Below are 14,792 nucleotides of genomic sequence, written 5' to 3'. Positions count from 1 at the left end.
TATGAGTACAATCTCTAAATTAAATATCCACTGATTCGATCTCCACGAATGATTTGATTTTTCTTGAATGAGGGCCTCCGGCTTGATCTCCTTCAAGTATGGTTTTTTAGAATAGAACGGCTTTGATGCTTGTTGTTCTTCTTCTAAATTGGATGATTTGATTTGATTTGAATGCGTGGAGTGGGAGAGTTTCTGAACTCTGGAGCAGCTTTCTCTCTCTCTTTTTTAGTCTTCTCTTTTTTTGTTCTTTGACAAATGAGGAGGAGCTCTCTATTTATAGAGTTAGGAGAACCCTAGGGTTTCCATTTGACCTACCTCTTGGGCCTCATAGACATAACAGTCCAACTTTCATTTAATGAGTCCAAGACTCAATAATAAATGATTTAATTAATAGGCCACGTTTAATAGTGAGCCCAAATTAATTAATTTAGATGATCATTTATTAACAAAAGTCAACATTTGACTTTAATGCGTGACGTGGCATATAATAAAAAATTTATGCCTACAATGAGTGATTTGTAAAGTTTCTTCTTTTAAGTGATTTGTGAGTGAGTATTGCAAATTAATTTTCGATAGTTTTCTTTTAGTGTCGATTTTGATTTTGACATTCGTTTTGTAATTTAGAAAGAGAAGAGGCACAAAATAGACATTTCAAAAAAAATACATCATTGCTCCTGCTTCTCTTATATAATACTCCCTCTGTTTTTATTTAGTTGCAACGTTTTGACTTTCACGCTTGTCAATGTACAATTTCAAATCATTTTATCTCTAATTGTATGTAAGTAAAAATTATAAAAATTTGATATTATGAAAGCTTACATCGAAACGAATCAAACAAGACCTCACATGACTATATTTTGTTTAACATGTAAATCAATAAATGTGGTCAAATAAAAGAATATGAATAGTGCAATTTGTCAAACGTTGCAACTAAAAGAGAACGGAGGTAGTAGAGATTTATCTTTACAAAAAATTATTATTGCGTGTATTCATTAAAGCTAGTTCAACATACCCGAACAAAGTGGGGGCTACCAGTCCCTCCTCCCTCGTACCTTGATCCCACTTCCCTGTTCCCTCCATCTTTGTTTTCGGGTTCACAAATTTACAATTTCACGTCTGCTCGCCCTTCTCCACTGACGGCCGGCCACCGCACCATCAAACTCGTCTCTGTCTGCTGACCACCAGATACTGGAACCCACGCCTCGCCCCAACAATTTCTAAAAATTCGAATGAGGTAAATGTAATTTTAACCTAATTGCTAAATTGTTGTTTGTGTTCATTGGTTGTTAGTTTGTTGTCCTTATTCAATTTATCAAATCCCAATCTTTAAGTATTCATAATGAGTTGTAGAGCCAACTCCAAATATTCGATTTCGAAGGTTATGTATGTGCTCTAAATTCAATTATTTGAACTTCATGGTGATTTCGGAACATACAATTCCTCCAACTTTTTTCATCGAAAAAGATAAAAGAAATCCTCCATTTCTTCCTTTACTGAATTGCGAATTGATGGGTTGGTTAGTTTGAGTAGGTGGTGAGGTGGGTTGGCTTTGTAATCGAGTTTTGTGAGTTTTAAATCAGACGGGTGTTGGTGTTGCAGTTAATAATGGAAGCGGTTTTGCAGTTAGGGTTTCTATACATCTGTTATATGAAAAAAAATTGTATATTGCAGGTTTTTACTATTATCATAGTCTAGCTTCGTTGGTCTTAGTAATAATTGGTATTTTCTCTTTTATCAAAAAAATATATATATTGGTATACATATATCGATTAGTTTTCGAGCACTTGTTTAGTTTTCTGTATTGATTACGGCTAGCATTTCGGTTTTATCCTGCTTGTACTGTTTGCCGTTGGTATATGGAGCTGATAGAATTTGCCATAAGTTTCTTGGTGAAAGCTTGAACGTTTATAGCTAAAAAAAATAGATAAACGAAATGAAGGTGGACATCAATGAGAAAGGCTGGTCTATGAGAGGATTATATCCATATTAATTGTGGGGTGCATGAGTGTACTTCACAGTTTATTGTGCTGACTGATGTTGGAAATGGCTTAATAGACATTGTAGTCCAAAAAATTTTGCATTGAATGATGTGAGCAATTCTTTGATTATAATCAACTAGGAACATAATCGACTCTAATTTACCAGGATTACTTGAGGGGTTAAGCCTTTTATGAATTCAGGAGCTTTAGTTTACACAGAATTTATGCACACATAAGAAACTAAGCAACTTTTGTTTCTATGCAAACATGAATTCTAAGCTAAAGTTAGGGTCTATGTAGAGTCTGTTCAATCATGGTTGCTAGCTTTAGGTATTTGATACGTGTCGTTTACCGTATACAAATTAATAATTTATAATACCTATCTTATTCCTTCAAAAATATTAACAAATAGTAAAAGGGTAAGAAAGGGTCGATCCCACGAGAAGATTATTAAAATTCATAACTCTCAAAGTTAGCTCACAACGAAAATAATAAACTATTATGCACATAAAGAATATGACTACTAATATATACATGATTTACTACTATGAACATAGAATGGGGGTGTTTGGAATAGTGTTGACTAGTAACTGTAATATTTATAACTACTAATAATAATACTAGACTACTATATACAAGTGACAAACAAGCAACCAACAAAACTCAGGTTCGATCATGGATAAATTAAACACAATTTAGTTTCTTAATCCCAGCCATTTGGTCTAGTTCAATAATAAGTTTAGTAAATAGGTTGTCGAACTACCGCCGCGATCAGTTCGTTATTAAGCTCACTAAAAACTTAGAATCTTGCTAAAATATTGCCAACCCCGGTAAACTTCCTTTATCAGATCAATTCATAAACTCAATAAAATTACCATGAGCCGCTCACAACAATAATATTAAGCCGTTAACAAATCTAAATAACTATTAAACGCCGCGCCTAATAGAAATCTAGTATAGCTTAGTTACTGTATACATGTAATCGTGCACTATCACAAGCATAAAGTATTAAACTTTTAATTCTAGAAACAACCATATGAATTGAATAAATACCATACTTAATATTGAAATGTGAATAAACTCAGCGTTCAAACACTTACACCAAAATCAGAAATTAGAAACCAAAATAACATCTAATTAACAAGTATATCAACAAGTTCAATCACAAGAACTAGAGAATTAAACAACAAAGTAGAGAGAAACTTATGAAATTTGGATTAACTCAAGGCAGCCGCTGCACTTGATTCTCCACCAATGTCGACCACTCTCTTGCAATACTCCTTAATCTCGTAGCCTCGGATCTCCTTGTATTACTACCTTGCTCTCACAACTCTAAATTTATGTCGCTCTGCTCGTGTGTCTCTTTTTGGTAGAAATTAGGGATTTATATACCCAATTGAAAAATCCCCAATTATCATCTTTAGGGAAATTACTTGCAAAGATGAAAGGAAAAAATCTCATATGATCCATATTCCCTAAATTAGACTCTTGAATTCGGTGAAGAATCTTGAATTAAGGGAACAATTTCTCTTTGCTTTACTGAATTGGTCGTTGAATTAGAAATAAGAAAATCTCCAATTTTTATCTTACTCTGCTATAATGAATGAATGAAGAAAGGAAGAAAGTTTTCTACTTTCTTTGATTGAAGTTTCCCGTGAGATGTGAAGTAAGAAACAAGATGAATTTTGCTTCCTTTTACTTCTCACGTGTGATTGGTTTGGGCTTGCACTATTTTCTTCAACTTTCATTTTGTTGTCCACTTGTGATAACCTATAATAAAAAAAAAACACACTATTTAAGCTAATTATTCAATAAAATATACTATGGACATAAATAACTTATTGATAAAAGTTAATAAATATTATAAAATAACACATAGAAGACAACCAGAAGACTAATTTTAGGGGACAAAAATATAGAAATATATGCGCTTATCAGTATTCAGTTGGATCCATGTCTAAGACTGTGAACCTGTGATATAGCACTTCACTTTTGGGAAACAACCACTTTGGACTTTCTCCATGTCCCATGCATTGAGCATGAGACAAACACATATAAACCCGACTCTAAGATTGCCTTCTCTAATCTTGAGTTGTATAGATCAATAAAGTGTGAATCCCAAAGGCATGCTCCCAACACAAAATTTGCTTTTAAAGGGATGAAATTGGTTAACTTAGCTTTCATCACCTCGAGTTTTGATCTATGCAGTATGAATACAATGCAAATTGCAAGAAGAATTTGCTAAAAAATGATTTTATTTCAAGTTTCACCCATTCTTCTTAGAATTTTCAGGAGATGTTGAAAAGGCTTAGGAATTGACAAATTGTAGCCACAGAATTCTGGATTTCTGCTTTACAGATGGAGGTGGGCAGCATTGATCATGAGTTAGATTATTCTTGTTCTACTGGAACTGATGAAGACAATGCAGGTACACGTTTCATAAATCATGTTGTTGGTTGTTTTGTCATAGTTGCAAGTGTTTTGTGTCTAATTAATGCTCTGTTTAGAGTTAAGACGTTGTGTCTAATTAATGCTCTGTTGAGAGTTAAGACTTTGTAATAAATATCATTTTTTTCTGCTCTAAACATGTGTTGTATACCTGTAAACGGGAAGTATGGCTATCTTCATTTTATTGTCTATGAGTTTATTGTGGATAAATCGTAGTTGATCATAAATTGACCATAAGTTGTAGTCAAGAACTTTGAGCTCCTAGCCTCCTATAGGCTATACCTATGTGCCGAGCCGTACCTTTCCATTGGTAAGGCTACCAGGTTGTAGGATTATAGAGTAGTTCAATACATGTGTTTTATTTCACTTTAGGTAATTTGTTGGAGTCACCCATTGCATTCTCCTGTTTTTTGGGGTCTGTTATGATTGTTTTATTGTTAGAGCTCATTGAGATCTTTAATTGTGACATTGTTACATGTACTGTATGTGTTATGGCCTTTCTTTTCTTTTCAATTGTGTTGCTTCTCTTAAGCAACTTGCCAGTGGTCAGATGATGATAGATTGAGGTTCCTTACTATAGTCTGGAGATGCTTTTGGAGGTACTGTTTCGAGGAAACTTGAACGGGAAGATCTAGGTTTAGCTTTTCTTTGGGAATTATTACTTGTTAGGTACATGGGGCCATGGGGGCTACTGCCGGAGAATGATATTGTAAATTAGACAATTGATTTTCCTTCTATTAACACCATTTGATATACTAGTTTAGATGAACACATTAATTGTCTAATATTTCTCCTTAAATCTGAAATCTGCATATTGCTGCATAAATTTTTGATGTTTCAGACGAAGTGAAAGTAAGATGCTGGGATCAAAGAGAAGCTGAACCAGGAGAACCTTGTTGTGCCATTTGTGGTCGCTATGGGGAGTACATTTGTGATGAGACAGATGATGATATTTGCAGCTTGCAGTGTAAAAAGATACTTCTGGAAAGAATTGCCAAGTCAAAGTTTCCCTCCTCACTTCCTGTTCAGAAACGATTACCTACTAGTGATGAATGCTTCTATGTGAGAGATACTGAAAGAGGGTCAAGCTCTCGTCTGCTCTCTGATGAAGAAACTGCACTACTGAGAGAGAGACTTCATATTTCTGTTAGATGTGGCTCTGTCCTTCCACCTGTTTTGTCATTTTCTTCTTGTGACCTTCCAGTGAAGCTCCTTCAGAACATTGAGTCCATGGAATTCGAACTGCCAACACCAGTCCAAATGCAAGCTATACCAGCTGCTTTAAATGGGAACAGTCTTCTTGTTTCAGCTGAGACCGGATCTGGCAAAACTGCTTCATATCTGATCCCAATTATCACTCGTTGCGCGAATTTTTCTCGTGGTCAATTGAACAAGAGAAAGCCATTGGCAATGGTTCTTACACCAACTAGGGAGCTGTGTGTGCAAGTTGAGGAAGAAGCAAAGTTACTTGGAAAGGGTTTGCCATTTAAGACTGCACTTGTGATTGGTGGTGATGCTATGGCCGGCCAGGTCTACCGCATCCAACAAGGTGTGGAACTGATTGTTGGAACTCCTGGAAGGCTGATTGATCTGTTAACTAAGCACGATATTGAGTTAGATAGTATATCCATGTTTGTGGTTGATGAAGTTGACTGTATGCTTCAGAGAGGCTTCCGTGATCAGGTGATGCAGCTCTTTAGGGCTCTTTCATGTCCCCAGGTTCTTATGTTTTCTGCCACATTATCTGCTGAAGTTGAGAAGATGTCACACTCAATGGCAAAAGCTTTGGCGGTTGTCTTTGTTGGAAAGCCAAATAAGGCAAACCTTGCTGTAAAGCAGATAGCTATATGGGTGGAGTCGAAACACAAAAAGCAAAAGCTTTTTGACATACTGATGAGCAAGCAGCATTATAGGCCACCAGTGGTTGTGTTTGTGGCTTCAAGGCTGGGGGCAGATCTCTTAGCTGAGGCAATTAACATTACAACGAGAGTCAAAGCTCTCTCTATCCATGGTGAAAAGTCCATGAGTGAAAGGAGAGAGATTATAAGGTGTTTTTTGATGGGTGAAGTATCTGTGCTAGTAGCAACTGGTTTATTGGGCCGTGGAGTGGACCTCGTGAGCGTGAGGCAGGTTATAGTGTTTGACATGCCAAATTCGATGAAGGAGTACATCCACTTGATTGGCAGGGCCTCTCGTCGTGGAGAGGAGGGTAATGCAATTGTGTTCATAAATGAGGAGAACAAGAAAGTGTTCCCGGAATTGGTTGACGTATTGAAATCATCTAGAGCTGCTGTCCCGAAGGAGCTTGCTAATTCAAGGTTCACAACATATCTTGTTTCCATGAGTAAGAGCCGGAAGAAAAGGAAACATGGTGCTTGAGACTTGTATATCTGGTCCCACGATGGACATCCTCAAAATTCTACTAATCTACTTACAACGAGTCCTAGTGGCTGAGATGCAACATTGGGCCGGGTGCTGGCCAGAGGTACATTGATAATGTGGTACCCTGATTGCTTGGGCTTCCTAGTCTTCCTACTATGCAATTTTGCAAGGAAAAATCCACTGATTCTAAAGTTCTAATGAACGTTTTTCGAAAGGGAACAAAGTCCAAGGCCTAAGGCCTTCAAGAAGTAGAACTTCTTTCTCCTCCCCTGGATCAATATAACCAAAGATACCCACCAGAATTCCAGATTGCATATTTGGGTATCAGAGATAGAAGGGCGGCTGAGTTTATTGTTCTACTTGATGATGCTCTTAAAAGTCTTGATCAGGCAGTCACATTTTTTTTTTTTTTTTTTTGTGAAGTGGGCTGGTACCCAGTTGAGAGGTCAGTAGGACTCGTCCGCAGGACACTGCCTCAGAAGCTCTGGATGGAAGTACTACTGTACTAAACCTTCTGCCATCGATCACAATGGCTCGGATGTGTGCATACTTCTTTGGGATAGAAAATGTTGTTATATTCCTAAATTACAAATCAATTATGCTGAGAATTTGAATCATACTTCTACTCCAATAAATTGGTGGAGAGGGGATGTAAAAGAGAAACAATAAAAAAACAACTATTGCTGTGGATAATATAGTGAAAGCATAGTATATTCTTGATCATGAACAGGTTGAGATAATGTGACTTATTACTTGTTGATGGAGTATCATATGACAAAGAGAAGGTTATAATGTTCTAATTTATGTCAAGTTTGGGAACTACCAACCGCCAAGCCCAAATGTGGGCAGGTGTTACGTGTATATCTAGCTCACTTCATGCGGATCAGCGGATTATGACCAGTTTTACTGTTTGCATGGGTTAAGTGGGCTCAAGATTACGAGTTCTCCCAAGCTTAATCCCTCTATCCATAAGAAAAACATGGTCTTATGCTTGGCACATATATGGACCACAATGTAAGGGATATGAAAAAAGATAGAGAATTAGTAGGGGTCAAGGAGGTCAAATTATATAACGAGAATTGATACTTCCATTTCTGAGATGGGAAAATTTTGTCCTATCTCATACTTTTATTTCATAAGAACCGACATATTCTATGACATATGCACTTGTTAGCTTAAGTTAGATGACAAAAATAATTGACGAAACTTTTCCCCTTATGTAATTGGAATGGATAAGCATCCACATTAATAGGTTATTCAACGAGAATAATATACTTGTCATAGCAATTGAATCAATTGTCCATACACAAAGGCATATCTTTAAAATTTTGGCACATATAGATATACAATGAGTATCTTTCTAACACAATAAATGAGTGTTGAGTTGCTAAATGATGTCCTAGTTTTTCTATTAACGCATCAAATACACCAAAATATATACATGTTTCATCCCTCATGTATTTATATAACCAAACTCATTCCTACTCTCATACTTTCTCACTCACTCTCATCACAAATTAGTTCAATTTCAGTCAAATCTTAAAAGCCCAAGAAAAGAAGAAATTAAAAAATCAAAAAGAAGTATGAAATAACGGAAGAAAAGACAACTTTTAGAGATTAATCCCTTGAATATTATCATTGCTAAACTTGGTTAATATACATCATTACAAACGTAGTCTAAGGCTAGAAGATAAGAAAGCATTTACATCATAATCTACTATAACCTAAAATAGATTATTACACAAAAAAATTTACAAAATATTCTATATTCTAATATTGTTGACTAATACACCACTGCAGTCGAAGCGGGAGGTTCTCGTACGCTTAGAATGTCCCGAAAATCATCAAATAAAACGCACAGAAGACCTTTTGTAAAAATTTTATTACTTAGTTTGGTTATCCTTAACAAAATCATCAAAAGCGTTTTCGATTTGGAAGTAAGAGATAGTTAAGCATGAATGTTTTCCTATATAAATAAGAATTATAAGGTGTTAGGATTAGTAAAAGAATTTACTTACCTTGAGAATGTAACCTTAAGATAAAGCCTCCAATCCGCTTAGTGTTGCATGTTGATAGGATCTTGTATTCACTCATTTAAATCGGGACATTAAAATTAAATAGAGTGACCAACCTAGATACCTTTTCATGTTTTTTTTTTGGTTATTTTATAAACATAAAATTGAACTTTGCTTTTCTTTTCTGTCTGTAGGTACTATGACTAATAACAACAACAACTCCGTTTTCAAAATTCATCCTTCTCTCGAAAAGGACAAGCTTAATGGGGAAAACTTCATTAATTGGGAAAGAACCCTAAGACTCGTTTTGAGGTCTGAGGGTCGAGAGGATGTCTTAGAAACCCCAATTCCAATGATTAATGATGAATCAACTGAAGTAGAAAAATGTCGTGCTAAGTAGGCTAATGATAGGTCTGTACCAATCACTTGTCTGATGGTGGCAGCCATGGAGTCGGATCTCCGAAAGAGGTTCAAAACCAAGGATGCTTACACCATCATGCAAGAGTTGCAGGCCATGTTCCAGACACAATCTCAAGTTGAGCAGTATGAGACCAATAAGGAGATACTGGAATGTCACATGAAGCCGAGTCAAAGCGGTTGGCCCCCATATTTTCAATATGATAGGTCTTTTTGAGAACATGAAACGACTTGGATTCCCTTATAGGGTAGAGTTGGCTACTGACATCATTCTCCATTCATTGTGTGACAACTTTAATCAGTTCAGGATAACTTGAATGAGTCTAAAAAGACTTTGCAAGAGTTGCATGGGTTGTTAGTCAATGCTGAGAAGAACATTCCTAAAGAAACAAAGAAATAAGTTTTTATGGTTCAAAAAGGGAAAGGGTTTTAAGAAGAAATGGGTAGGAAAAAAGGACAAAGGCAAGAAAGTTGCCATTGTTGCTAAAAAACCTAAGCCAACGACCAAGCCTAAGGTAGCCGCGAAAAGCAAGGGCTTCCACTGTCACAAGATTGGACATTGGAAGAGGAACTGCCCTCAATACTTGGAGGAAAAGAAGTTGGGTGCTTCTACTTCAGGTATATTTGTTATATAAATCAATTTGACTTCTACTCACTAGTAGAACAAATGCTATTTGCTGCGGTGATATTGTTGCAGTTTCACCTATACGCAGCAATATAACACGCAAAAAGAAAAGAAAAAATAGAAATTGACAATATTGTTGCGGTTCCCGCCCAAAACCGCAGCAATAGATAGTAATGTGATAAATTTTCAAATTTAATTGACTACTTGACCAGCTATATTGCTGCTTTTATAAAAAAACCGAGCAATACATTAAAATATTAATATTTAATGTATTGCTCGCGGTTCTATAAATAAACCGCAGCAATATAGAGGCCCAATATTATATAAGGCTGTCTAATACAACACCCTCTCACTAAACCATAAAAAAACCGTGCCCCTCTCCCCTCTCTCTCTCTTCTCACTCTCCGCTCAAGTTTCACGCATCTCTCTCTCTCCTCTCCTCTCCTCTCAATCACACGCCCTTCCTCCCTCTTCCTCTCACGCCTTCATTCTCCTATCTCTCTCTCTCTTCACTTTCTCCTTCCTCTCTCACCAACACCGACGCTCTCATCTTCTTCCCCAACTCCCTCACTCAATTCCTTCTCACCTGAACCCTAATAACTCGCCGATGACAACCACGACCAATGTTCGTCCGCCAAAAATTCAACCACGACCAACGTTCGTCCGCCAAATTCAACCGTGGTTCGTCGCTCGCAAACCATTCTTCGTTGCTCGCAAACCATTGTTCGTCGCTCGCAGACCTTCGTCGTTCACCGAGTCTTCGTCGTCGCTTGCAGACCTTCGTCGTCGCTCGCAGACCTTTGACAGCCGATGGTGGTTCATCTTCGTCGACCGTTCGATCTATTTTGTTCTTTTTTTGTTTTCGTTTCCTTTTTTTTCATTTTTAAGCGTTGTAAGTAGATTTTTGGTTTTAAGATTTTTGTTTTGATTTTTTTCGTTTTCAGATGTGTGGGTAGATTTTTTGTTTTAGTTTTTTTCTTGACTTTTTTTTTTTGTTTTTTAGATCAGTTACTTATATCTTCTTAATGTATTTTTTGAGTTAGTTGTTTCTTTATTATATTTTTGATTTTTTTATACTATGCCCTACCTATATTGTAAAAATATATTTCAATTTGTATTGTTTATATTTTTGAATTTTGTATAATATTTTTTTGTCATTAGTTTTAATCAGTAGTGTTTTCTTTTTTTTTAGCCTTTTTGTCTTTTAAATTTGATGACAAAATGGAATTTTTTTTTGTTTTTTACATGTACTACTACCTATTGCTGCGGTTTTTCCAAGAAACCGCAGCAATATATCTTGTGAATTTGATAAAAAAAAAATATATTGCTGCGGTTTGGCCTCAAAACTGCAGCAATATTTCTAGATATTGCTGCGGTTTAAAACCGTAGCAATATAAGTATTACCTATTGCTGCCCCCTTAATTGCTGCGCGCCCAAAATCGCAGCAATATGCCACTTTTGACCACAGCAAATAACATTTATTCTACTAGTGACTTCTTTATTGGTATTGGATACTGGTTGTGGTTCTCACATAGTTAATGATGTACACGAACTAAGAAGAAGTAGGAGGCTGGCAAAGGGCGAGGTAGAGCTTCGTGTTAGAAATGGAGCACCGGTTTCTGTGCTTGCCATAGAAAGCTATAGTCTACATTTGCGAGCTGGCTTAATTCTAGAACTTAATGATTGTTATTTTGTTTCGTCGATCATTAAGAACATTATTTCTGTTTCCTTTTTGGATGATGAATGTTTTTGTTTTGAAATAATTAAAGAACAACCGTTGTTCCATTTCCTATAGTATCATGTTCTATGCTAGTGCTAGTGCTAAATTGATAAATGGCTTATATGTGCTTGATAGGTTAGTACAAGTCTATAACATGATCAAATGATTCAAACCTAACCTACATTTGGCATTGTCGAATAGATTATTAAATTAGACACTGAGAGACTTAAGGAATTTGAATATTGCACAGTCATCTCGGATAAGTGGGAGATTGAAGGAATTATGTCCTCAATTCTAATGCAGTTGCTAAATATAATGTGGATCCTATCATGGAGATAATAAGTTTATTTAATTTGGTCGTCTTTACGTCTTGCTAATAGAGAATGTTATAGAACTTTGGGTTAGTAAATAATAAACACGAAGCCCACTTAAATGGATCCTACAAGGTCACACTTAAGTCAATTTGGATCAACTAAAGAAAGACCTAGAGCCCACAAGGGACTCTAGGGTGGCCAGCCTGATAAGTGCGTTTCTAACGCACTTTATGACCTTCTTTTGGCTTGTTTTAGCTCCCTTTTCCTCCTTTTCTTCCTTCTTTCTCCTCACTTTTCCCTTCTATTTCATTCACGTGATCGTACTTGGTCATAGTGACATTTTGCTAGATTTTCGATCTATTTCGATCGAATTTCTAGCACATATGCTTTCACCATGTTTGTTCGTGTTTCTATTGCAGGTATTGCCCTCTTCGGGGTCGAGAAATGCGAGACATGGCATAAGGGATCGAGCTAGAGGCTGAAAGGTAGCCTGAGGTGCGCTTGGTATGCCCCGCACACGATGGTGCGCCCGCACAAGCCACTGGTGCGCCCGCACCATCGACCAATTTTGGAGCACAAAACAGACTACATTGGTGCGCCCGCACCTTACATTTGGTGCGCCCGCACCTTCATCTGGTGCGCCCGCACCTTCATCTGGTGCGCCCGCACCATTTGACGAAGAGAGTTCCACCCTGAGGCAGAAGACTCAGGTGCGCCCGCACCTGAAGTCTGGTGCGCCCGCACCTGAGCAAGGTGCGCCCGCACCTCCTTTTGGTGCGCCCGCACCTCACGATCCGGAAAAAAACAATCGATCATTAAACCCTCTTTTCGAGAGGAGTTGGGACTTACGCTTTATTCTATCTTTCACACAACTTTTTAGGGTTTGGTATTAGAGAGAAAACATTGGAGTTTTCATTGGTAATTGAGATTAGAGATCATAGTTTTGTGATTCGATTTACATTCAAGGTACTTTTATTCAATTCAATTCAAAGTTTTAGTTTTTATTTCATTCTCTTGGTGTTTGTTTATGTTCTCATATTATTTAAGATCTTCATTCTCTTAGTTTAATAATTGCGATTTCTATTAGTTTAATAATTTCTTAATCATGTTTAACCTTAGATTAGTCATAGATTCATTGTTTAATTGCTTTAACTCCATGATTAGTGAGTAGTTTCATAATCTAGGGTTAGGGTGAAAGTATGAATTAGGGTTTAAATATGATGTTGATGTGATTGTGATTATTAGAGAATTATGCATTGATCTTGGTGTTTTGAGACCTTAGGATAGATATTGATCACATATACTTTGGTATTTTGATTTCAAACGTTCTTAAACCGGATTTTGAACTCTTTTATCATCCCCAAGAATCAACTTAATTTCTATACCAAGATATTGGTGGAAATTAAGGGGATCCTTCATTAGGGGTTTTCCAAACTTATGAATCTCTTAATCAATTAACTAAAGACCATTCGAGAGAGGATTTAGTTGATAGATTAAGGATTACTCTTGAGGACCATTCGAGAGAGGACTCAAGTATTTAGAGGAGAACTAAACCTTGCATAATCGTCTTTGTTGCTTCACAATCGCATTAACAATCATCATCCGTTCTTATTCATACTAGTAACCTTAACTCTAGTGTCTTTATTTGATATTTAAACTCGTGATTTTGCTTGTTCTAGTGATAGATAGTCTTAATTGTTACCAAACATTCTTTCAAACCCCAAATACCTTTCAATTAGGTAGTCTAGACTGATAGACTCTAATCAATCCCATTTTCCTGTGGATCGACCCTTACTTGCCCTTACTATTTCCTTAGTAGTTGCTTGTTAGGATTATAAATATTGTTTGGAAAGCGGTTCTTAGTGCCTGAACGACACACTAAAAACCTCTTATCAAAATGGCGCCGTTGCCGGGGAATCTGTGCTATTGATTGAAGTATATTTTAGTTTAGTTTGCTTAGTTGATTTTCTTTTATTTTCTTTTTAACTGTGGTTGTTATTTGCTAATCCTCTGCTTAGCTTTGTTGTGTTACATGAGAAGAAGAACTCACGGTTCACCCACATTGCCTCTAGATCTTGAAATCGACCGTACGTTGCGAAAGCTTCGGAAGAATTTGGGAAATCTGACTTTGGGTTCCGAGCCTTCTTCACCAATCTCAAGTACATCAAGTGAAGTTGAATCAGAAATGGGTGAAGAAAATCCACAACTGTTTAGGGATTTCGGAAATCCGGGTTCCTATGTTCTTCAAGGTGGAATTCGACTCCCTACCACCACTACAAATTTCAGCATTCACCCTCAGTATACTCGGATGGTGAAAGCAGAGCAGTTTTGTGGGGGTCAGATGAAGATCCTCTAGACCATCTCGACAGGTTTCTCGAGATCTGTGCCATGATAACCACTAATGATGTCTCTCCTGACTACATCAAGATGCACCTGTTCCGGTCCTCTCTTACCGGAAAAGCAAAGTCATGGCTCAAGAGCTTGCCTGCTAATTCCCTCACTACATGGGAAGAAGTCACGATGGCATTCTTGAAGAAATACTTCCCGGAGTGGAAGACTGCGGACATAAGGAGGAAGATCTCCTCATTTGAGCAAGAGAACGATGAGACACTTGCCGAAGCTTGGGAGCGGTTCAAGGAGATGATCCGTTCATGCCCACACCATGAGTTCAACAAGAATCTACTCATGCGATTCTTCTATGATGGTCTTGATCCGATTTCACGGGCCAATCTTGATGCTGGAGCGGGAGGTCAACTATCTAAGATCCCGCAAGAACAACTTGAGTCCACAATTGAGGAGGTGATCAAGAACTACTCATGGGGTGGAAGACGAAGAGGTGCTCAACCTAAGAAGAGCGGAAAGTTTGAAATTGACCCCATGGATCAAATTCAA

At 37.1% G+C, this 14,792-nt stretch overlaps 1 protein-coding gene and 1 non-coding gene across 3 annotated transcripts; one reads left to right on the top strand and one right to left on the bottom strand.

Moving 5' to 3' along the window:
• The first annotated feature begins 1,004 nt into the window (after window positions 1–1,004).
• On the top strand, window positions 1,005–7,609 carry LOC104899579 (DEAD-box ATP-dependent RNA helicase 41). Of its 2 annotated transcripts, none has more exons than XM_010686795.4 (3): window positions 1,005–1,234; window positions 4,272–4,407; window positions 5,269–7,609. In XM_010686795.4, the coding sequence occupies exons 2-3, from the start codon at window positions 4,338–4,340 to the stop codon at window positions 6,804–6,806; spliced, it is 1,608 nt and encodes a 535-aa protein (XP_010685097.2). In that variant the 5' UTR covers window positions 1,005–1,234; window positions 4,272–4,337; the 3' UTR covers window positions 6,807–7,609. The 2 variants fall into 2 exon arrangements, with proteins under 2 accessions (XP_010685097.2, XP_010685098.2); XM_010686796.4 differs by having other exon boundaries at window positions 4,263–4,407.
• Window positions 7,610–14,462: 6,853 nt separating this feature from the next.
• On the bottom strand, window positions 14,463–14,569 carry LOC125492072 (small nucleolar RNA R71). The gene has a single exon (XR_007268522.1). It is a non-coding gene; the product is annotated as a small nucleolar RNA R71 (small nucleolar RNA).
• Between the last annotated feature and the right edge of the window lie 223 nt (window positions 14,570–14,792).

This window comes from Beta vulgaris, chromosome 7 (assembly GCF_026745355.1).
Source record: "Beta vulgaris subsp. vulgaris cultivar EL10 chromosome 7, EL10.2, whole genome shotgun sequence".
NCBI lineage: Eukaryota > Viridiplantae > Streptophyta > Magnoliopsida > Caryophyllales > Amaranthaceae > Beta > Beta vulgaris.
The sequence above is the reverse complement of the archived record's forward strand: the minus strand, read 5'-3'. Positions and strand labels throughout refer to the sequence as shown.

What these genes read in the sequence shown, in the direction of transcription:
- LOC104899579 (XM_010686795.4), top strand. Translation starts at nt 4,338, where the DNA reads ATGGAGGTGGGCAGCATTGATCATGAGTTAGATTATTCTTGTTCTACT. An exon ending in AACTGATGAAGACAATGCAG is followed by an intron (nt 4,408 to 5,268) that starts GTACACGTTTCA and finishes TTGATGTTTCAG; the next exon opens with ACGAAGTGAAAGTAAGATGC.